The sequence below is a fragment of the Euleptes europaea genome, chromosome 1 (assembly GCF_029931775.1).
Source record: "Euleptes europaea isolate rEulEur1 chromosome 1, rEulEur1.hap1, whole genome shotgun sequence".
NCBI classification, from domain to species: Eukaryota; Metazoa; Chordata; class Lepidosauria; order Squamata; family Sphaerodactylidae; genus Euleptes; species Euleptes europaea.
In genome coordinates, this window is record NC_079312.1 from 60977119 (window position 1) to 60999788 (window position 22670).

The following is a 22670-nucleotide window of genomic DNA, read 5'->3' on the forward strand; positions in this document are numbered from 1 at the left end:
AATTTAATTGAACTAAAAGAAACGGGAGGTTTGGGGTTACCAGATTTGAGAATGTATTATGAGGCATCTTGTTTTGTTTGGTTAAAGACCTGGATATTGTTAGAGAATCCCAAAATATTGGAAATAGAAGGTTTTAATTTACATTTTGGATGGCATGCATATTTGTGGTATGATAAGGAAAAGGTAAACAAAGAGGAAACTCTTAAAATTGCCAGAGATGGACGAGAAGCAAAAGTAGAAGGTGACAGAAATAGAATCAAAAGTCTAAGTGCAACGTTCCAGCGACTTGCACGTAGAGACAAAGAGACCTATTATAATAACCAGTGTAAAGAAATAGAAGAGAACAACAAAAAAGGAAGAACAAGAGATCTGTTCCATAAGATCCAAGAAATCAAAGGGAAATTTAAAGCACGGTTAGGCATACTGAAAGATCAGCATGGAAATACATTAACTGAACAGGACAAAATAAAGAAAAGGTGGGAACAATACACTGAAGAACTATACAGAAGAGATGAAAGCATAAAAGATTCTTTCCAAGAAGAATCTTTTGAAGAAGAACCTACAATTTTAGAAAGTGAAGTGAAAGCTGAATTGAGAGCAATCGGGAGAAACAAATCACCAGGAGCAGATGGGATATCAATAGAGCTATTCCAAGCCACAGAAACGGAGTCCATCAAAATCTTGACAAGAATATGCCAACAGATATGGAAAACAAAACAATGGCCCACAGACTGGAAATGATCCATTTACATTACAATTCCCAAGAAAGGAGAAATCAAAGGTTGCAGCAACTATCGGACCATCGCATTAATTTCTCACACAAGTAAAGTGATGCTCAAAATTGTACAGCAAAGGCTGTTACCATATATGGAACGAGAAATGCCTGATGTTCAAGCTGGTTTCAGAAAAGGAAGAGGCACTAGAGATCATATTGCAAATATTCGCTGGTTACTGGAGCATACGAGAGAATTTCAGAAGAAAATCAGCTTGTGTTTCATAGATTACAGCAAAGCTTTTGACTGTGTGGATCATGAAAAGCTATGGCTGGTTTTAAAGGAAATGGGTGTGCCACTACATCTGATCGTTTTAATGCGCAACCTGTACTCTGGACAAGAGGCCACAGTTAGAACAGAATATGGAGAAACGGAATGGTTTCCAATTGGCAAAGGTGTCAGACAAGGATGTATCTCCCTATCTCCCTATCTCTTCAATCTATATGCAGAGCATATAATTAGGAAAGCTGGATTAGATTTAGATGAAGGTGGAGTGAAGATTGGAGGGAGGAACATTAATAATTTGAGATATGCTGATGACACTACATTATTGGCAGGAAATAGTAAAGATTTGAAACGACTACTGCTGAAAGTTAAAAGAGAAAGTGCCAAAGCAGGACTGCAACTGAACATCAAGAAAACAAAAGTAATGACTACAGGAGAATTACACAACTTTAAGGTTGACAATGAGGAAATTGAAATTGTTCAAGACTTTCTATTTCTTGGCTCCACCATCAACCAAAAGGGAGACTGCAGCCAAGAAATCAGAAAGAGATTGAGACTGGGAAGGGCAGCCATGAAGGAGCTAAAAATATTTTGAAGTGTAAGGATGTGTCACTGGCCACCAAGACTAGATTAATTCATACCATCGTATTCCCTATTACTATGTATGGATGTAAAAGCTGGACAGTGAAGACAGCTGATAGGAAGAAAATAGATTCCTTTGAAATGTGGTGTTGGAGGAGAGTGTTACGGATTCCGTGGACTGCCAAAAAAACAAATCAGTGGGTTATAGATCAAATCAAGCCTGAACTGACCCTAGAAGCTAAAATGACTAAACTGAGGCTATCATATTTGGTCATGTCATGAGACGACAAGAGTCACTGGAAAAGACAGTCATGCTAGGAAAAGTTGAGGGCAGCAGGAAAAGAGGAAGACCCAACAAGAGATGGATTGACTCAATAAAGGAAGCCACAGCCTTCAATTTGCAAGATCTGAGCAAGGCTGTCAAAGATAGGACATTTTGGAGGACTTTCATTCATAGGGTCGCCATGAATCGGAAGCAACTTGATAGCACTTAACACACACAAACAAAGATTTTAATATTCATATTATTAGATTTGGTTTACTTCAGACTTGGAAAAAATATAAAAGGTTTCTGGAAAATAAAACTCCCGGATGGATTAATCCAGTAGAAGCATTTATGAAGAGAGGGATACAATTAAACTTAGATATGGAAGTATATAGAGAAATTATAGATTATAAGGAAGAAAATTTGGTTTTAAAAAGTAGGGAAGAACTTAATATTAAAGATTGGTTTATGTATTATAAATTAAAAGATATATTTAAGAAAGATAAGCAAGTTGGGTTTAATAAAAATAAATCTAAATGAGAAAATATACTAATCAAGGGAAATAAAGGATTGATAGGAAGGATATATAGGTTATTAATTGAAGTAAATTTAGAACAAGAAAGAATTAAGCCAGTAATGCTGAAATGGATTAAGGAGTTAGGATATAATATTGATTTGGAAATATGGGAAAACTTGTGGAAGAAAGAATTCAAATTCACAATAACTAATGAAATTAGAGAGAACTTATATAAAATGTTTTATAGATGGTATATAATTCCCGTGATGATAAGCAAAATGAAAAAAGGAGATATGGATTTATGTTAGAAATGTGGAAAAGAAAGAGGAACTTTTATGCATTCATGGTGGATATGTAAAAAAATTAAAATAATTTGGAAAAAAGTAATAAGAGAAACTAATAATTTGATGAATACGAGAGTAAAAAGAAATCCAGCATTTTGTTTATTGGGGATTCCTCAAGAAAAAATGGATAAAAAAGACAGGGCCATTTGCCAATAAAGTTTTGCTGCTGCAAGAATTATAATAGCTAAAGTCTGGAAACAAGTAAATAAACCTTCAATTAGTGACTGGAGAGAGAAATTATGGATGTATAGGAGGATGGCCAAATTAACAGAATTTTTACATGGAAATGATATGGAAGAATTTAAAGAAACATGGGCGAAGGCCGTCACATATTGGGATAAACGGGCAAAAATGGATTTTACTATTTTAGTTAATGAGTTATAGAAATAAGTTTAACTTTTGTATCTTATTGTCAATAGCGTAATTTTTAAACTGTTTGGACACTTCTCCGGAAGTCTGGTGATGGGTCACTTTCTTGGTGGGTGGTGGGTCAAAAGGATATTTTGAATTCTTGTAATTTTTAATTTTGATTGTATTAAGTAGATTATGTAATTGATATTCTTTTGTATTTTCTTTTTATTATTGTATTTGTTTGTTTTGTTTCATGTGTTTATGTTATAAAAATAAAAAAGTTTATTAAAAAAAAAAGGAAATTCACAACTACCTTACCCCACTCCTCCAGTGTCCCCTGGTCTATGCTCCAGTGGGTCAGTGGGCCCAAAAGAACAGTGTGGTGAGCCAACTGGGAGATTGAAGCACAAGTAAGGGATCAGCAACAATTTCCTGACATGGAAAAGACATTCCATTGGAGGAGCTGCTGCTGTGCTGGCAGAAGAGCTCCTTAGGAACAAAGCCATTTACATATCTCTCCTCAAGATTGTGTCTCCCACACTTAGGGCAATAATCCTCTATCTTTAAGCATTTATATTAACATTTGAGCCCAGCATTTGCCAAAACCAATTCTCTGGCTGTCCTCCACTCATCCTGAAAGCTGTGGAGTACATCTCTTCTTATATTCTCACTGTAGTAATGGCCACGCTCATATCTTTATTTGTCGTAACACTTGCATTGTACTCCTTGGGAGTGCCTGTCTGTGCTTGGGAAGGCTTCATTCTGAATCTTGCAATAACCATAAAAATGCCAACATTTAGGTAGAGCTGCAGGGGTTTTTTTCCTACTTGGCTACAGTCCTAAGCACATTTGCTTAGATATAAGCTCCACATATCAATGAGACTTACTTCCAGATAAACGTAGTTAGAATTGGGGTGTGAGGAGAGCATGAGTATTCCCAGATACACAATGATGTTATCAGTGTGGGCCTCTTTTGGCCTACTTCCTCACAGCAGTTCATCCCCCCCCCCCTTATGCTCATGCTCTCCCTCATCTGAAGTCTGGCAACAGAAGCCAGGTCCCCCTGAACAAGAACTTTTCTTCCTTTCACTCCCTTCTTCTCTCTTGACACATTCTGCCCTAGAGCAGCTTTTACAGCCTTGTAAAAATGTCAGCTGGCTTGAGGGCCGCTGCCTCCCTGAGGCTAGTATCCTTCTGGCATTCTTTTCATGTATGTCTTAGTTGCTTTGAATGTAATTAGTACTTTCCCCATATTGGGTATATACTTGCCTCTCATTCATCGCCTAATGAGGGGGGAAAGGCAGTATCCATTAGGCTTGGCAGTGAATAGTAAGTGGAAATTGTTGCACACACAAACAAATACATTGATTAAATAAATTAGTTGAAAGCATATATTCTATGGTAGGTTGTGCAGAGTAATCACATATGCAGATATAGCTGAGGTACAATCCTTCCTGGACTGTACCTTAGTTTAGGTGTGGAGTTATATGGTTGAATGCTCTCCCATATAAATTTGGCTCCCTGTGTGTGAAAAGCTAGCATATCCAAGTGAGAGGTTCTAGAACATTAAAATCTATACCTCTGATTACAAAGTGAAATGATGTAGCCATGGGTAGATTATGGTATATGCTATTTCTGTACATTTCAGTTGCTTAAAAATGCATGAATGTTAAAAAAGCTGCTAGGAAAATGATGGCTACAAATAGGGTTGCCAGGTCCCTCTTCACCACTGGTGGGAGGTTTTGGGGCGGAGCCTGAGGACGGCATTGTTTTTTTTGGGGGGGGGGGAAGGACTTCAATGCCATAGTGTCCAATTACCAAAGCGGCCGTTTTCTCCAGGAGAACTGATCTCTGTCGGCTGGAGATCAGTTGTAATAGCAGGAGATCTCCAGCTACTACCTGGAGGTTAGCAAAAACAAAACAAAGGCACCTCCGTGCCTATACCTTGGCGGTTTGGAAATTAGCACAGGTAAAAGGTACACAAATGCACAGAGCCAGTTAGCAAAATACAAATATTAATAGGTGCTAGAAAAGAGAGACAAACAGTGTGAAGCAAATATTCCTAACAACTGTGACTAAACAATATACAATATATACATGGAATTAATCATTTTACAGGCAAAAAAGTCCTCTTCTTAAATATTTCAAAGATGAACCGTTCCAATGGCATAAGTTATTCTCAGGTATAAATCCAACAGGTATAGATTCAAAGTTTTATAGATCACAACCTGGAGGTTGGCAACCCTGGCTACAATCCTTTGTACACTTGCTTGGGAAAAGCCGTTTAATTGATCTAGGTAGGCATGCATAGGATTGGGCGGCAATTAATGTTTATCATTTTATTCTCTTTGTTAATTTGTGTTGGTTTTATGGTTGGTCATACATTTTAAATGATTCTATGAGTTGTCCTGAACTTATGGAAGGTGCAGGGTATAATTTTAAAAAATAAGAAGCGAAATAAAATTTTATTTTATTTTAAAACAATTATATTCCATTTATCCCTGAAGGTCTTAAGGCACCTAATGGCATGATCAATAATATAATTTTTACAAATCATCCTCAAACTACTCAAAATATGTAAATAAAAATACAAATAAAAACAAAAACAAATTCCACCTCCAGTTTATTTTCAGCAATAATACAACAAAACCTGCACCTCAGGGTAACAAAAGAAATCCCTTTGAAAAAGAAATATCTTACAACCTTCCTAAAAGGCAGGAAAGATTAGGCTTTCTTCATGGCCTCAGGAGTGCTGTTATAGATGGCTAAGGCAAAAAAGAAAAGAAAAGAAAAGGTCTGATTTCTGGTGGAGACCTGGAAAGCAAAATGGGGAGAAGGCAGTAGTAAGGTTCATTAATTCGTACTTAGTAATTAGGTTCATTACTTCAGTACTTAGGTAGTACTCCGGTCCATACTGGGACTGCCATTCCTTCACATATGTGGGTCTCAGGTTGCATAGAGCATTAAACCAGCATCTTGAATTGAGCCCAGAAACCAACAGGTAGTCCATGCAATTGTCATAGCACGTAAGCAATGTACTCATGGCTGTTAGAGTCAGTTAATCTGACACATTTTGTATCATTTGATGCTTTGGAATGTCTATATTTTTGCATTTGATGTCTTATTTTTTAGAGATTTGGTATTGCCAAGCTTACTATTAACATATTTCTTAAGATAATTGTTTGCAGATTTCTTACTTTGTTTTACAACTTTCCTTAGCCAAGCATTCTTTCAACATTCCTTAGCCAAGAAAATAAATCTCTAACTTGTTGTCATCGGGATAGTCATCAACATTGCACTCCTGCTTTTAATATTAGAATAATGTCAGTTTATTACCTGTGAGTGGGGCGGAACCTGGCCCTGTGGTTTACCATGGATCTGGGTGACCTGCAGAGGGTCAGCAGACATCCGAGCAATGCTAGTGGAAAACTTGTGCTGCATCAGACACTGCATGCTGCAGAGATTATTGGAAGATCTATGAAGCAGTGGTGATACCAGCAAAAACGTTATTTCTCTGCCATCATTATATTAGCTGGCTCAAAACCATCCCAACTGTTTAAAATATCTTGGCATTGGTGTCCATCATAAATCAATTACTGACAGCGCATTCCTGAGCCTCAACGGTGAAAGCCCTTAGGAGGCCAAGAAGGCACTGCGCCAGCATTGGGGCCCTCCAAGCCAGCATCCAGGCTACTTATGCCACCGTAAGTGGCCCAGACACCAGCGTGGAGGCCCAGACGCTGGTCTCCGGGCACCTCCGTGGCAGTGCAGCCCCAGGATGCCGACAGGGCCTTTCGCCGGCATCCCACCACTGTAAAGGCCTGTGCCGGTGTCCTGGGGGGCGTCCCGGCATCCCAGGAGGCATTCCTGGGGCCTTCTGGTGGGAGGAGCTACTGTTAGGCAGCCTCCTGTCCCTGTTCGCCCTGGGTATGCCAGCAGCAAGAAGAGCGAGGCTGCGCCTGCTTTTGAGCAGGCACAGCCTCACTTTTCTCTATGGGGTGAAAAACCACATTTAAAATTTAAAAAGCCTTTAAAAGGCTTTTTAATAAGTTTTCGATGCCGGGGAAACGGGTTAGGAGGCGCCACAGCGGCACTCCCTCCCCACCATCTCTGCACGCCGAAAGCTTAGGAATGCACTGATAGGGTATCTTCCCTTGTCAACTCAGAGGTGGTTATCTACCCACTACTTTAAAAAAATTCCTACAGAAAAATGATGTGGCCAATTATCATCCTGTCTCTAACTTGCCCTTTCTGGGCAAGGTGATAGAGAGAGCAATGGCAGACCAACTACAGGTCTTTTTGGATAACTCATATGCTCTGGATGATTTTCAGTCTGGTTTCAAGCAGGGCTATGAGATGTAGACATCACTGTTAGCCATAGTTGATTATCTCCTTCTGAATTTAGAAAAAAGCCATACCACTTTGTTGATCCTACTAGATTTATTGCAGATGTTGATACTGCGGATCATGCCATCTTACTGATAACTTTGGAGATAGAAGTAGGCATTTGTTTTGATCTGGTTTAAATTGTTTTTTACAGTCCAGCCTCAAACAGTTGCTATCAGAGACCAGTTGTCATCATTGTGGGACTTGGCCTATGGGGTTTCACAGAGTGCAGTCTAATCCCCCTTAGAATTGGAAGTGGGTGACACTGATATACAGATGACACCCTGCTCTGTCTCACTATCCATATCTCCTGGCGCTGTAATAGAGGTCTTGAGCCACTGCCCAACCATTGTGGTTAAATGGCTAAGAGAGAGTAAATCAAAAGTGAATCCTAATAAGATGGAAGAATTGCTTGTTGGGAAGGATGACGCCTTGAAGGACATTATATTTCTTACTTTTGATGGATCTCAGCTGACCCGTGTCTAATTGGTTAAAAGCCTAGGGTTTATAGTGTAATCAGTGCTGGAGAAGCAAATTACTGCAACTGCAAAACATGCTTTCTTCCAACTTCTTCAAGCCTGGAAGATAGCCCCTTACCTTGATTCAGCCAGTGAAGCCACTCTGCATAGGTCTGCCCTTAAAGCCAACCAGGAGACTCCACTTAGTAAAGAGTGCTGCAGCTCAGATATTATCAGGAACTAGACAGGACATCCACATTACATTCATTTTTTACAGACCAGTCTCATTGGCTGCACATCAGCTACTTGATTCAATTCAAGGGCTGTATTCAATGATCTAGAGCAGGGGTCCTCAACCTTTTTGAGCCTGCAGACATATTTGGAATTCTGACACAGTGTGGTGGGGACAACAACAAAATGGTTGCCACAGGAGGCGGAATCAGCCATAGAATGGCTGCCAAAGGTTAGCTTCAGTAACAGTATGGATCCTTGTGCTGTAGTGACAGCTACTACCAAAGCAACATTTTTAAAAATTCTGCACAGCCAATCAAATCACCAATAGTTAATCAGAAGCCTTACTGGGCAAAAGACCTACCTGGCCCCACACACTTCCTAAAAACCCTTGGTGGCACCAGAAAAAGTGTTGGCAAGTGCCATGGCGGCCACTGCACTATGTTGGGGACCCTGATCTAGAGAGTAAAATTTGGCTTAAAATTGGGCTTGTTTTGATTGATTGATTTGTTTTATTGACTTCCTTTTAATGTCATTGGTTTTGTTTTATTGTTGTGGTCTGGAGAGGCAGCATACAACTTTTCTAAATAAATAAATATAGCATACTTTATGGTTACTTGCTGACATGCATGATGGTCATATCAATGGTCTAAATCTGCATTTATTCACTTAAGAGATACTATTGCCACTTCATTCACAATGGAATGTAAATAGTAATTCAGCTTTGTGGCTTCTGTGCAGTTACACATAGGACTGCACAGGCACAAGCCAGCTACGGATATGAAGATTCTAAAGCTTTTTGGTAGATTCGAAACACTAGGAATTCTTCTTCTTCTTCCCTCCATCTCGCGCCAGAGTTTTCATACTCATACAGAACTGTGACGGGAACAGGGAGATGTCAAGACTGAGCCCTTGCCAAGCTTCAGCCTTGTTTGTAGAGAAACTGAGCCAGGTCAGTAAACTCACACCACCTTTAAAAAGCTAAAGGATTTATTGAAGAATGAAAGGTTCAAAATGATTAAAACACAGGTTACAGAATCTTAAGGCACACTGGTATAGAAAATAAGAAAAGTAATTGCTGACCAAAATATACTTACTACACTGTTACATAGCTGCTGATATTGCTATAGATACTTATGCTGGTTCAGGCCGCTCTGCGATTTGCTTGCATTGAGGCATTGCGAGGAAAGTTACGTAGGTGTTACAGGTAAGGTATAAAATCAAATAAGGTAAGAAGAAGAGATATCCACCATGAGGCATAGCTTAACTTATGGAAAACGGACCTAGGTCAGATGACACATGACTTCCAATCAAAGTTGTTATCAGGGAGAAGTCTCTAGATGGTTCAAACTGGTTTAGGCCAGAATACGGTTCTCAGGAGAAAAGAGTGATATCATCCCCCCTCCCGTCTTCCCACAGATGAGTAGAATCACCCAATTAGGCTGGTATGCAATACTGTTCTTGACTGCTATCTGCTGGGGTAACTAGCTGCAGGTGTGCATGTTAGCTGTGAACTCTGCTAGGTGGGCCTTTATGAACTAAAAAGCAAACTTTTAAGCATACAAAATGGAAAATAAACTGATGTCAAGAACAAAATGGTTCTTCTGTCTTCACAGGAGGATGCTCCCCTCTGAGTTCTGTCTACGCCACCATGGACAGAGGAAGTGTTCTGAAGGTTTCGTTTTTTTAGTGTCGCTTTCTTTGGATCAAGACTTGGATTATTGGCTTTTCACAGACAATTCATATGAGTCTGTGGCCGACCATGTTCAGCTAGTCCTTGGATCACTGGAATCCTTAGGTTTTGTGATTAAATGGGAGAAGTCTCATGTATGGCCAGCTCAGTCCATAGAATTAATTGAGGATCTCCTAGATTCCATTAAAGCAACAGCTTACTTACCTTTACAGAGAGCTTGTGCCATCCAATCACTTGTGGCCTGGTTTTCCACACAAAGGTTCCAAAAGGCTTTCTATATTCAAAGGTTATTGGGATTGATGGCCCTATGACAGCAGTGGCTCCCCACATGAGGCTGCACATGAGACCATTGCATAATTGGTTTATTTACAAGTTTAGGATCAACTCAGACCCTCAATAGCTTAGGCTAACTATTCCTAGATCCATCCGTAGGTCACTTGCATGGTGGGCCCAAGATACCAATCTCTTGAAGGGTTCAGAATTGGGTACACATTCACATGAGGTAGAAGTTTTCTTTGATGCCTCCTTGGAGGTTAGCGGGCATATTGTGGCCACTTCCATGTCTAGGGCTGGTGGTCTGAGAGGGAATCTGGATTGCATATTAATCTACTGGAGATCAGAGCAAGTAAGTGTGGTCCTGCTGGCTACAGACAACATGATGGTGAAATTCTGCCTAAACAAGCAGAGAGGAACAGACTCAATAGCCTTATTCACAGAACTCACTTGCATGTGGCAGTGGGCTATTCAAAGGAACATTTCTCTTCATGCCATTCATATTTCAGGCCAATACAACACCACAGTGTATGTACTAAACAGGGAGGCAAGAGCAGGCCATGAATGGTCTCTCGATGACTGCTACCTACAACTGATTTTCTAAGAGTGGGGAAACCCTTGTGTGGACCTGTTGGCCTCGACAGAAAAAGCCAAATGTCCTGTGTTCTGTTCAAGGGCAGTATCAGACAGGTCCTGCATTGGGGAGGCTTTTCAGCTCCAATGGGAAGAGGGCCTATTCTATGTTTCCCCCATTTATTGTACTGCACAAAATGATTACCAAATTAAAAGTTAATCAACTAATTAAATTAAAAAATAATCAACATTCATACATATAGCACTGTACTGACCCAGGAGGGTATGGTTTTCAACCCTAGGGAACCTCTCTGAAGTGGTGCACAGGAAACTTCCATTGGAGAATGCTCTACTGCACATAGGTTCCCTCCTCCATCACAATGTCAGATCACTGCACCTCACTCTATGTCAGATCACTGCACCTCACTCTATGGCTAACACACCACTAGATCAGTGGTCAGATAGGGTCGCTGAGGTGTTTATTTCAGGCCATAAACTGGCCAGGCCTAAATCTTACTCAGCCAAGGGGTGAGGTTTAGTGAGTGACAGCCCACAATGGAATCCTACCTGATAGTTGTCCCCTGTCAGACATTTTCAAATATTTATTATCTCTCAAAGATGATGGTTTGTCAGTATCTTCTATGAAAGTGCACATGGCTGCCATATCAGTCTTTCATGTCAATGTGAACATATCTACTGTGTTCTCTGCCCCTCAGTCCAAAAGGGTTTTAAAAGGTCTGCTTAACTTATACCTTCCAGTTGCTTGTCCAGTTTCCTGACGGAGCTTGTTCTTGGTATCACTAAACTCATGTATAAATCATTTAAAAACATGGCAACATGTGACTCACTATTTTGTCATATAAGGTCATTTTTAGTAGCCATCACCTCAGCCCTTGAAGTGGGAAAGCTGCCTGCTTTACATTGTGACCCTCTGTTTACTAAGTTCCATAAAGACAAGAGGGCCTTCATCCAAGCATTAGCATCCTACTGAAAGTGGTTTCCCATTTTAACATTTCCCAGGACATAGTATTGCCAGTATTTTTCCCAGCACCAACTTCACTAGCAGAACAAACTCTACATTCACTGGATGTCAGGAGAGCTCTACTTTTTTATTTGCAGGGTACAAAAAGTTTTAGGAAAGATCAGAATTTGTTCATATGCTTTGCTGGCCCAAGTAAAGGGAAAGCGGTGTCATCTCAAACTCTATCTCGATGGGTAGTTTCTGCAGTGCAATTGGCATCCTCAGCGGAGGGCGTGCCTCATCCTTTTCCAGCCGAAGCTCATTCCACCAGGGCACAGGCCTCCTTGGTCACTTTTCTTGGCAGGGTTTCCATCAACATCTGCAGGGCTGCTGCCTGGTCAACTCCATCCATGTTCATGAAACTCTACTCCATCAGTGTGGACCTGAGAAACGAGGAAGTTGTGGGGAAAGCAGTCACTTTTTCACTGTCCAGCCCACACCCACCTTCTCCGTAAGTGAGCTTGCTAGTCTCCCATGTGGGACTGCACAGAAGCCACAAAGATGAAAACAGGGTCACACTTGCTGTCGTTCATCGAGCGAACTTCTGTGCAGGCACACCTCCCTCCCTCCTTTTCCCACTGTGGGCTGCTTGCTCTGAGGGCCCATCTTCTCCACAGCGTCAAAGGGAGGACTGAGGGAGGAGTGGTTGTCCCTGCTCCTGTCACGTGCCCTTTTGGGTGGGAAAATTCCCGTGCGGGACGTAGAGAAGGGGGAACGCTCCTAGTGCTTCACATCTTCCAGAAAGCTTTAGAATCTTGATCTCCACAGCTGATCTGCACCTCCACAGTCCCATGGGTGTCTGCACAGAAGACCACTTGATGAACAATAGTTCCAGGTAAGTGCTACCCTGTTTTCCTGTGTATGCAATATGCAGTAGCTGCTTCGCAATAAAATATGTTTATTAGTTTCACTGTAGGTAATGACTGTTTTTACTATAGTTTTTTTTCCCCCACTGGAAAAATGTTCAGCTACAGTTCAGTAATGGAAATATGCGCAGAGACAAGAAGCACATCAGCATTCAATTATCCTGTATCTAAGTCTGATGTTTAAAATGCTATTTAGATTTTTATTAGTTCCTTGTTCAATTTACACTTCAGAGCTGTGAATATCTTGGTTGAGGCTTAAATAAATATAAATTTAACCCCAACAGAGCAGACTTAGTGTGGTATGTCTTATTAATTTCCTGTCTCATGCATTCCCTTTGGAACTTTGACTTAAAATAACTAAAAATAGGTATGTCTCATTGCAACCAGACTCCTTTTGATAAAGGTCCGCCTGCCTTGGCTTTGTTCAAATTTATTATCTTGGATCTCCTAACTATGTCTTGTGGTGTTTGGTTGATTTGCAGAAGGGAGGGCAGACCCTTGGAACAGCTGAACATGTCTCTTGGAATGTCCAAAGATGGAGCATTCTATTTGAGTCACATGTCACATGCCAGTTTTGATACTCCCTGTGGTTGCTACTTTTTACAATAATTGCTATTATTTAGTTGGTTTGTTCTTACGCAAGGGCTGAAGTTTCAGGTATGGATTCCTTGTTTGGCTTGGCTGTTTTGCTTTCACTGAGACAAAGTAGGTAAGTTAATACCTTTTATTGGATTAGCATGTGTTAGTAAAAGTGTACAAATTTTTGCAGAAGGTGGAAATATTGCACACTCTTGCCAGCTAAATATAGTCATATAAATCACCTTATCTACTTTTTTGTTCATTCTTTAAAACCAGTGTGGCAATTACATAGCAAACATTTCATTTTCAGTGGGTAAAATACACATGCATTGGGTAATAGATGTATTAGGGCTTCCCTAGAGAATTCTGATTACCTAGGTCTTCTAGGTTGTCATCTTAAGTATTCTTATTTGGAAGCCAGTTTAATTGAATTCAGCAGGGCTTACTACTAAGTATAAATGTTTCGGATCATTGTACAAGACTTTTTTCCAAATAGAAAAGCAAACCTATATACTACTGTCCACTAATTTACATCCAGAAAGGAATATTTATTGTTAAATAAATTGGTATTCTAAACATCAGAAACTGGTGATGACATATTTTAGGTACAATTTTAGCAAATTCCATATAAAAACATTAAAACTGGATTAAACACAAATCAGGTAGGACTTATTTTGGCAATATATATAGTTCAGAGAAGGAACATGGAAGTGCCATGCAGAGAACAGTATCGTTCTCAACCTAGTGCAAGGGCACTTGCAGCACTTCATTTGCCATAGGACATAGGGCAACTGGATTGTAGAGTTTTCTTTGCTTCTGCATTCTTTGGAAATTCTTCTCGCACACTTCAGCCTGGCTTTTAAACACGGTGGAGGGCAATCATTTGGCCTAGGCAAATACGTGGAGTGAATTTTTTAAAAAATAATACTGGGGGGCGGCGAGAAGGGGTTATCAAATGAATAAATAAATAGATTCCTACACCGTCCTATGCTATCAATGGTCACCGAAATAAAATGGGTAGGTGGAGAATCCTGACAACTGCATGAGAACACAGCAACATGGGGGAAGGGGCTTTCAATGCACATCAGGTGGGAAAGGGAAACCATAGCTAACAGAGGGGGAAAACATTGCCCTCTGCTGTCTGGAATCTCCCTTGCAAGGATCATTTCATACCCAATTGCATCAGCGACCTGACCACCACGGAAACCATCCTGGTGTGGAAGCAACCATAGATTAAAAAACCCCAACAAAATATGAAAATATATTCTCAATTATCTTCATGTTTCTTAAGAAACTTACAGTGCAAACCTGAGCGGGGGGTAGTTGGGTTGCACCTGGGGACAGTGCAGCCACGCTGTCTCCTGAGCGGCTTCCTGGCCGTAAAAAACATAATTGCAATCTGAAATTTGCATCTGGCTGCTAAAATTCTGGTGGCCCTCAGCCTGCAAATGGTTTAAAACATAAGGGGTTTCAAACATAAGGCCCACGGGCTGGATCCAGCCCCTTATCAGCTCTTCTCTAGCCCACAAGCCAGTCAAGGCAGCCACCCCCGCTTGATCTAGACTGGCGAGGCATGGCCCAACCCAACCAAGTGACATTTATGTCATATCTGGCCCCTGTAACAATTGAGTTTGACCCCCTGGTTTAAAAGGAGAAGGAGAGAGAGGGGGAGTCATCCCTTAAAAGGAATGCCCTGCAAAACTTCTAGCACAGATCCTGCCCCCGGGAACGCACTGGGAACACCTCCCCATGCTGGCACAGCATGGCTGTGCTTGCAGCGGGGTCAGTGGCTCCTGGACACCAGCGTGCTTGCCCCCATACCAGCATAAGTGCTACCTTATTCTGTGATAAGGTGACACCTATGCCAGCACAGGTCACACCGGCTCTTAAGGAGCTTTGGCTTCCCCTTCAAGAATGGGCTACCTGTTTAGTGTCAGGCTTTCATACACTATATTTTTAAATCCTAAATCAACACTGTATGGGGGGCATCACTATTATTTCACCATAATGCGATTGTGGAAGTAGGGCTGAGCTGATGGCTTGCCTAAGATATATACTGAGTTCATGGTAGACGTGAGATTGGAACTCCTGACATTATGATTCACACTTCATTCTCTTTTCCTAAAATCTAGTGATTTGAGGCATTTACAAAGGGACTCAAATTCTAAGACTGTAGCAGAAATATATGTGAAAAGAAATTGTCCACTGGGGATGAGGAGATTGTATCTCAAAATGGCACAAATGATACCTTGGCTCTATTAAGGCTTCACATTGCAATGTAGTCTGGAATAAGTTTTAGAACACATGCTGCTTTTAGTAAGTAGAACTGGAAATGTTTCGGAATGGCATGCCCTATTTTCTGTATACTTTGCTTTTAATTAGTAACATAACTGGTTTTGGGTTCACTTTCCTCCAACTTGCTTAATTCCTTCCATAATCTAAAGCTAATTTTTGAAAAGGAACACAGAAACTGAGAAGAACTGAAGCGAATCAACTTCAGAATCAAAACTTTCTGAATATTTGCTTTAGTGTCAGTTATATTTTTGAAAGCTGTATAAATGGGAACAATATAGATGATACTAAATTGAATTTATTAGAAAAAATTCATGAAAAGACCAGAGAAAATTCTAAACAGTTTTAGCTCATAAAATATTTAAAAATTAATATTTAAAGGGTCCCTCCCATTATTGGTAGTAGTGTCATTTTATTATAACCTTGAATTTCAAGTGCACTGTATTAAAACTTGATAATGAAAGTTATTTCTACTGAAAACATCTACAGAATCATAAAGATTGTCTGCTGGCTAGATTTAGTGTAATCCTTTGCGTATTTAAGTAGCATTCCAGAAACATTTACCAAAAAAGTGACAAGATTAGCCCTTGGAAGTTTATTAACAGGATGCATAATTGGGAAAAAAACTTTTGTATGAAAGGTTTTAATAATTTTTAATAAATATAGTGACAGTTGTAAATGCAGCAATTATACCCATTTATTCAAATACCAAAGGATTATGTGAAGTCATTTTTGTTAATAGGTAATGGTTAATAGGTAATGCAGCTATAACAGGTGGAGAGATTACATGTTAATAGCTCATGCAAGATTTAGCTTGTCTGGTCTTGTCAGTTGCATGAAAGATTGAGATAAAACATTAGCTTTCTCGTGAATACATAAAAATATACTTTTGGTATTTTGTTTTTATCACAATGGCACCTTAAAGGCTAACATCAAACTACCTAGGGGGGGGGGTGGGCTTTCCCTTTATGGATGTCTTCAGGGAGCGGCTGCACAACCATCTGTTAGGAATGCTGTAGCTCTCAAATTTCCTGCATTGAACCTGGGATTGCTGGATTATAGGACACTTCCAACTCTACGATGAAAAATTTATTTTGGCATAAGATGTTGTGAGCAAGAGTCCACTTGCCAGATGCATGAAGGGTTACAATCAGTTTACTGAAAGATTAGTATCCCAAACTTTAAACATCAAAAAGGGGGGAGGGGAGGTTATGACAAAGAGAAGCCAGAAAATCCAGTTTCTCAGGGCATATACATGTTTCATTGCATGAAACAGCTCAGATGAAAAGAAGATCCAGTCAAGAGTAAACAGAACAGTTATGGAGGGTGTGCACCACCTGAAAAGTTTATAGGGTTGCCAGCCAAATGCTGGCAACTGGTGGCAAATGGACAAGGGTGGGGACATGTAACTACGCAGCATTCCAAAATCTGCAATGTCACTTCCAGTGCAATCCTGGAAGTAACATTGTTGTGCTGATGCAATGCTCAAGGGATTTCCCCAAAAACTCTGTGGTTTTAATATATATAGATCTTTGAAGAGTCCTAGAGCATTGCACCAACACAATAACATCACTTCTGAGGTCATACTGGAAATGATGCTGTGGTGTTGGAATAGCACGTGACTCCCCCCCCCCCCATAGTCTTACAGGTATTACGTGACTGTTCATAATTTTGGCTACAGCAAAAGACTAGCACAACTACTCTTCTTTAATTTTTAAAAACATATTTAATTATCGGTTGTTATCTACCTGTTAGGATGGAAATATGTGTTCAAATATTTTGATAAAGACTTGCCATATAATAAAAAGACTTGCCACATAAGAAGACTTGCCAATTAAAATTTAAAAAAATGGTAATTCATATATCCTGCAAGAAGGTATGAGAATATGCTTAGATTCCCCCCTCCTTTTAAGACATCTTTATATTTTATATTTCAGATTTATAGTAGAAGGCATAGACTGATATATAATCACTCTAAAAAATAGCTGGTTAATGTCTTGTCATAGATATGTAAAATGTGTGTATGTTGTGTGTTTTGTTTTATGTTTTGAAAATAAAAAATTACTTTAAAAAGACTTGCAAAATAAGAAGACTTGCCATATAATAAAAAGAGCTTTTAAATTCACCATAAAAGTGAATTTTAATATCTCTCTCTCTGTGTGTGTGTGTGTGTTTGGTGTGCACAGGGATGCGTATATGTATTAGCTCTGAAATAGGGCTCAGGACTTGAATCCTAAGGCTTTTCCATCTTCAGAGAAAGGGAAAGAGATGTTTGTTGATTACTCTTCATGCCACAGACCGCCTGTTTTCTCCCCACAGTGTCCCACTGACCTGCAGACGAACAGTTTTGGGGAGCAAAGAAGGCTGCCAGGGGAAGGGGGAGGTGGTGAAGCTGCCTTCCCCTAGTGCAATTCTGCTCAGGCTGCTTACAATCTGAGTCAATATTGCTACATTTTTAAACCAATTAAATAATCCTTGTATAGTTCCCATCTTTTCTACATGCTGTGATAGTTGTATTTTATTGGGAAATAAAGACAACTCTTCAAAGATGGTTTCATTTAAATGTGAACAGATTTGCCATTGGAATTTCAAATATATTAACTTTGCTTTTTAGAACTTGTATTTCATTAGTTTTTGGCTCAGGCTTCTGCTCATCCGTTTGGAACAAGCCTTATTCGAGTCAGCGAGGATTATTCCCAAGGAAATGTTTCCTAGGATTGCAGTCTTAAAAAACAACAACCAAAGCCATAAACCAGTAGATACATAGAAGTAAATTGATGATAGCACATACTCAGTATCAATAATATTATCTGGTAGCTGCAAATGGAGCCTCAATTATTTTAAAAACCACCCCAAATTTCAAGTGGTAATTGCAAGCTGGGGAACCTTGAGGACATGGATGTGGGGAATTCCCCCAGTCCCTGTCCCCATACTATCTCTGCTTTCCCTCTCTTTCTTTTGCAGTGCCTGTGGCCTCTTCCCCTTTCCTTAATCCCTCCCCCCTCCCCTCTTTGTCTTTTCTGGTTCCTTCATCTGGCCGCCATTTTTCCTCCAGTTGCTTATTCCCCTCATGGTTTCTCCACCCCTTCCCCTGCGGCCTTCATGTCTTCTTTGAGTCCTTACTTTCTGGTGGAAAGAATGCTATGGCAATCTAAAATATATATTTTTTTTTTTACAAAATTGTCAATGTATGTACATGCGTAGACATCACTTTTTGCTCTTCTAGTAATTTACCCCCCTTCTGCCAGTTTTTGAATCTTTCTGAAAATTGGGGGATTCTCCCATGTTTGCAGAATAAACTCCCATGCAGATTTTTTTTTGATGCACATGCTGGGGGAGGGGGTTGGAGTTAGATAGAAGATGTGTCTAAAAGCATCAGTGTAAGCAGCAAGATAGCTGGAGTATGGAAACAGAAAGGCAAGAATACATTTAATAAATAACATCAATTAAGAGAGTATGATGAAGTTAAACCCGGTCGTTCTTGTTGCCCTCCCAATAGCCAAATCTGCTTCTGAGAAGCTATTAGAGCAATAACATCCTTTAATGTTCTGTGATCTTCAAGCTGTGTTGGGAATGATATATTATAAATATGCCTGTTTGCTGCCTACACTGTACATCTGAGGAGAGCATTTGCTAAACGTAGCATTTTGAGACTTGCTTTTTTTTTTTTTTGAGAAAGCTTGAGTTATTAAAATTGGCTTTTAAAGGGAACGAAATAATGTAAATACATTGGCATGTGGATAAGTACCAAACAGAGATAATGAGTGGATTTAATTTGGAGTGTCTGGATGCATAGTCTAATCTGATAATAATAAAACAGCATGTCCCTGCTCTGAATACTAATTACACGTTTCACTTTTCGGGCTTTTCAATCCTGTTCTATGTAAGACTAGTTTGTTGAAGTAAAATGTGCAGTGGCTTCAGTATTCCACAGGGTGTCATGAGGTAGTTGTGAGAACCTTGATTAATGCTGTACAAAGAAAGGGGCATGCTGTTCTTTCCTTTGAACCATCAGCTAGTACCAAATTTGGAAGTAACTAAAACATACACTAGAACATAACAAGTTCTTAACTTCCAGGCATGTATATTTTTTCAGGATTTCCATAAAATATAAACACATCAGCAGAAACATTACAGATACTTTTCCAGAGGGGGACGATTCCACAGAACATATTCTTTGTACCACTTTCTTTCTGAAATGGAAGCAGTGATTGTATACTATCAAATCTGTGGGTGTCTAATGACTCTTTAGACTGAGGGGTTTTTTTGTGGGTGGGGAATGCTTAAAACAGTCTCGTTTTTCTCACGTATTTAGTTCTCTTCCTCCTCCTTCTCAATAGCAGTCTCACAATGGCTTGCTGTAGCCAAACTTCTTCAGATGACCTCACTGCTATATTATATAAATAAAGGACATGGCAACAGAAAAAAGTAACTGAAACAAAAAGTTAATTTGGTTGTATCTTCTGTGCACTGCCCAGATTTGGTGCAGGATGGGGTAGTATTTTTCTCCTGAATGCTGGTTCGTTTGATCCTTCCTCACAACTTTTTTTTTTACTGTGCCACCACATTTGCAAGTGATGTATAACCCGATCACCAAGACATAGGTTTTCATGTGTAAGTAGGTTGAGTGTGTTCTTTTTTGCTAGCTTTTAAAGATGATTTATGCGTGCCGTGGCTTTTAGTGATTTTGGATTGTTGCTACTCTTTATACCCTGAGCACTTTTCATTTCTCTTTTAAATGCTTTGTCGTGCTTCTCTTGCTTTCTATGATTTTAAATGCTGCAGTTAGTTGGACAGTTGAACGCTTCTATTTGTTACTAATGCGGGGTTCTGTTTGATATTGTTTTAATTTTGCTCAAATATTATAAGCCATCTCAGCAATTTACTTGCCTTAGACTACAGGCTAAACATTATCCAAATAAAAATGTGTTGTAATATTCATTTTTTGTTATGTTTATCATATATAATGTAATCTCCATCAGCCGTAAGGACTTTAAGAAAGTAAATATTGTAAAGAGTGATATTTATTATCCCACATGAGTAATTGAAAGTTGATTTTATTAAACAGCAACAAATAATGTTTCATTTTGTTTCTCATCCCAGCTTTTAGATTTAAAATGAAAAGTAAACCATCATTATATCCTTCCAAAAGCAAAGTCAGCCAGTCAGAGCATAACCATGACCCTTGTGTAGTATAAAATCTGGTGCCATGATCTCAGCACAAGAGCAAAAACAAGATATCTTGTTCCTAAACTTTACTTTATGAACAGGCTTTCTGCCTGCACTGAACCATCAATGCTGCTGCAGATGCAATCAGGGAAGCACAAGCTTTCCTGAGTGGCAGAACCATGCAAGCTCAGGGAGACAATGGCATTTTCACTCACTTTGTAAGACTTGTTTAAGTGGTCATCCCCCATCACCAGATACAGCATTGTACCTGAAGAAAAAAAATATGTTTGTGGGCAAAGGGGTTTTCATAGTACAGTACACGGTTGTCTTTGAATTACTGTGTACAAGACTGCTGTCTGATGGTCAGGGTTGCCAGCTCTGGGTTGGGAAATACCTGGAGATTTTGGGGGTGGAGCCTGAGGAGGGCAGGGTTTGGGGAGGGGAGGGACTTCAATGGGGTATAATGCCATAAAGTCCACCTTCCAAAGTGGCCATTTTCTCCAGGTGAACTGATCTCTGTTGGCTGGAGATCAGTTGTAATCCCAGGAGATATCCCACCAACACCTGGAGGATGGCAACCCTGTGGTTTAGCTCTAATGTTCCATTGTAGTACTGTTGTGCTACTGTTGTGCTCTAGTAAGTTATATACTGTCATGTGCCAGCAGTTCTCTTTGGCTGTTTACATTGGCCCAACTGGACAGTCTGTGTTCAGGAGAATAAAGGAACATAAATCAGAGATTGTAGTTAACACCAGTAACTTTAGTGTGGTATCTTTATGATACTTTATACTATTTATAATTGTCAAAGCAATTTCAGGTATAAATTTCAGATGCCAGAAAGATATGGAAGAAAATTGCAATGACAAGAGCAAACAGCCAGCAAACAAATGCAAATGCCTTGTTTTGTTTTTACCAACACGATTAGGGAGTCTGTCTCGTCTAAAATCAAGGTTGCATAATCTTTGCAATTTTTTTTTTTTAGATTGAAAATCTTCAGGAACAACTTAGGGATAAAGACAAGCAGCTGACCAACCTGAAAGACAGAGTAAAATCATTACAGACTGATTCCAGTAATACTGACACTGCTCTAGCAACATTGGAGGAAGCTCTGTCAGAGAAGGTAGGGTCTGGCTTTTTAAAATGTCTCTTTAAAGGTACTTCAGATGTTTGAAGTTTTGGCTCTTGTGCACAACTTCTTGCGAGTCATCTATTCATGTGGGCAGCATTGACATTGGATAAAATAGTAAGTCCCACTTTCAGCTTTGCTGAGTAGGAAGGTTTTTATACAGCCTACTGATCCCACTTACCAAAAGTATCCAGATACTTCCCTAAGTATCATGACACTGGAAATGATACGGTGAGTATGAGGAGTTTAGCTATGGTGTGCCTTCATTCAAACATAACCCAGCACCTACAGTTTTATTGGTAAAAAGTTGGAGTCACTGTAGTCTTACTAAAAATGAGGAGTTGAATGTGTTAAGCTTTCTGTCACTGAAGTTTAGTTCCTGCTTGCTTTTGTGATAAAAATGCGTGTAGATTAGGGCTGTAAGGGAATAGATAAATGCACTAGGAGTTCTTGCCAATGCAAATAAGACTAGAAAGGATACATTGTTGGGTTTTCATCATGTTGGTGGTTAATCAATGAAAACATGGTATATTAGGCATTCTAATATGTGTTTTCAACATCTAACTCATGGAGATTACAGTTCAATTAGTCTTTGTTTTGCACTTGGAAATGTTATTTAGCCCTTAATAAATACAAAATTAAAAGTATGACTATCACCTCAAATATTTTGATGGGATCAGAATTATATCATTAGGGTAATGGTAATGGCTTTAACAGAACCTTCAAGTTTAACAAAAGACATTTTTATAAACTGCAATTTTATAAATAATAATCTGTTGAACAAACTGAGACACACAAATTTGGGGGCTCCTATCATTCTAGTCATTGGAGACCCAAATAGTGTATAATTGTTTCCATTTTCTGACATATAGGCTTCCATTTATACACCCAATCAAATTATTTTACCAATAGAAGATGCTATCTAACTGGGCACATGCCTTGCTCAT

At 39.6% G+C, this 22670-nt stretch overlaps 1 protein-coding gene across 11 annotated transcripts in view; it reads left to right on the forward strand.

Moving 5' to 3' along the window:
- The window catches only part of ERC2 (ELKS/RAB6-interacting/CAST family member 2), a 677274-nt gene that overhangs the window by 259841 nt on the left and 394763 nt on the right, over positions 1-22670 (forward strand). For all 11 annotated transcript variants that reach the window (XM_056860395.1, XM_056860344.1, XM_056860410.1 and 8 more), the window contains one exon: positions 21580-21717. In XM_056860395.1, coding sequence (XP_056716373.1) covers positions 21580-21717 — 138 coding nt within the window. The remainder of the gene's footprint in view (positions 1-21579; positions 21718-22670) is intronic.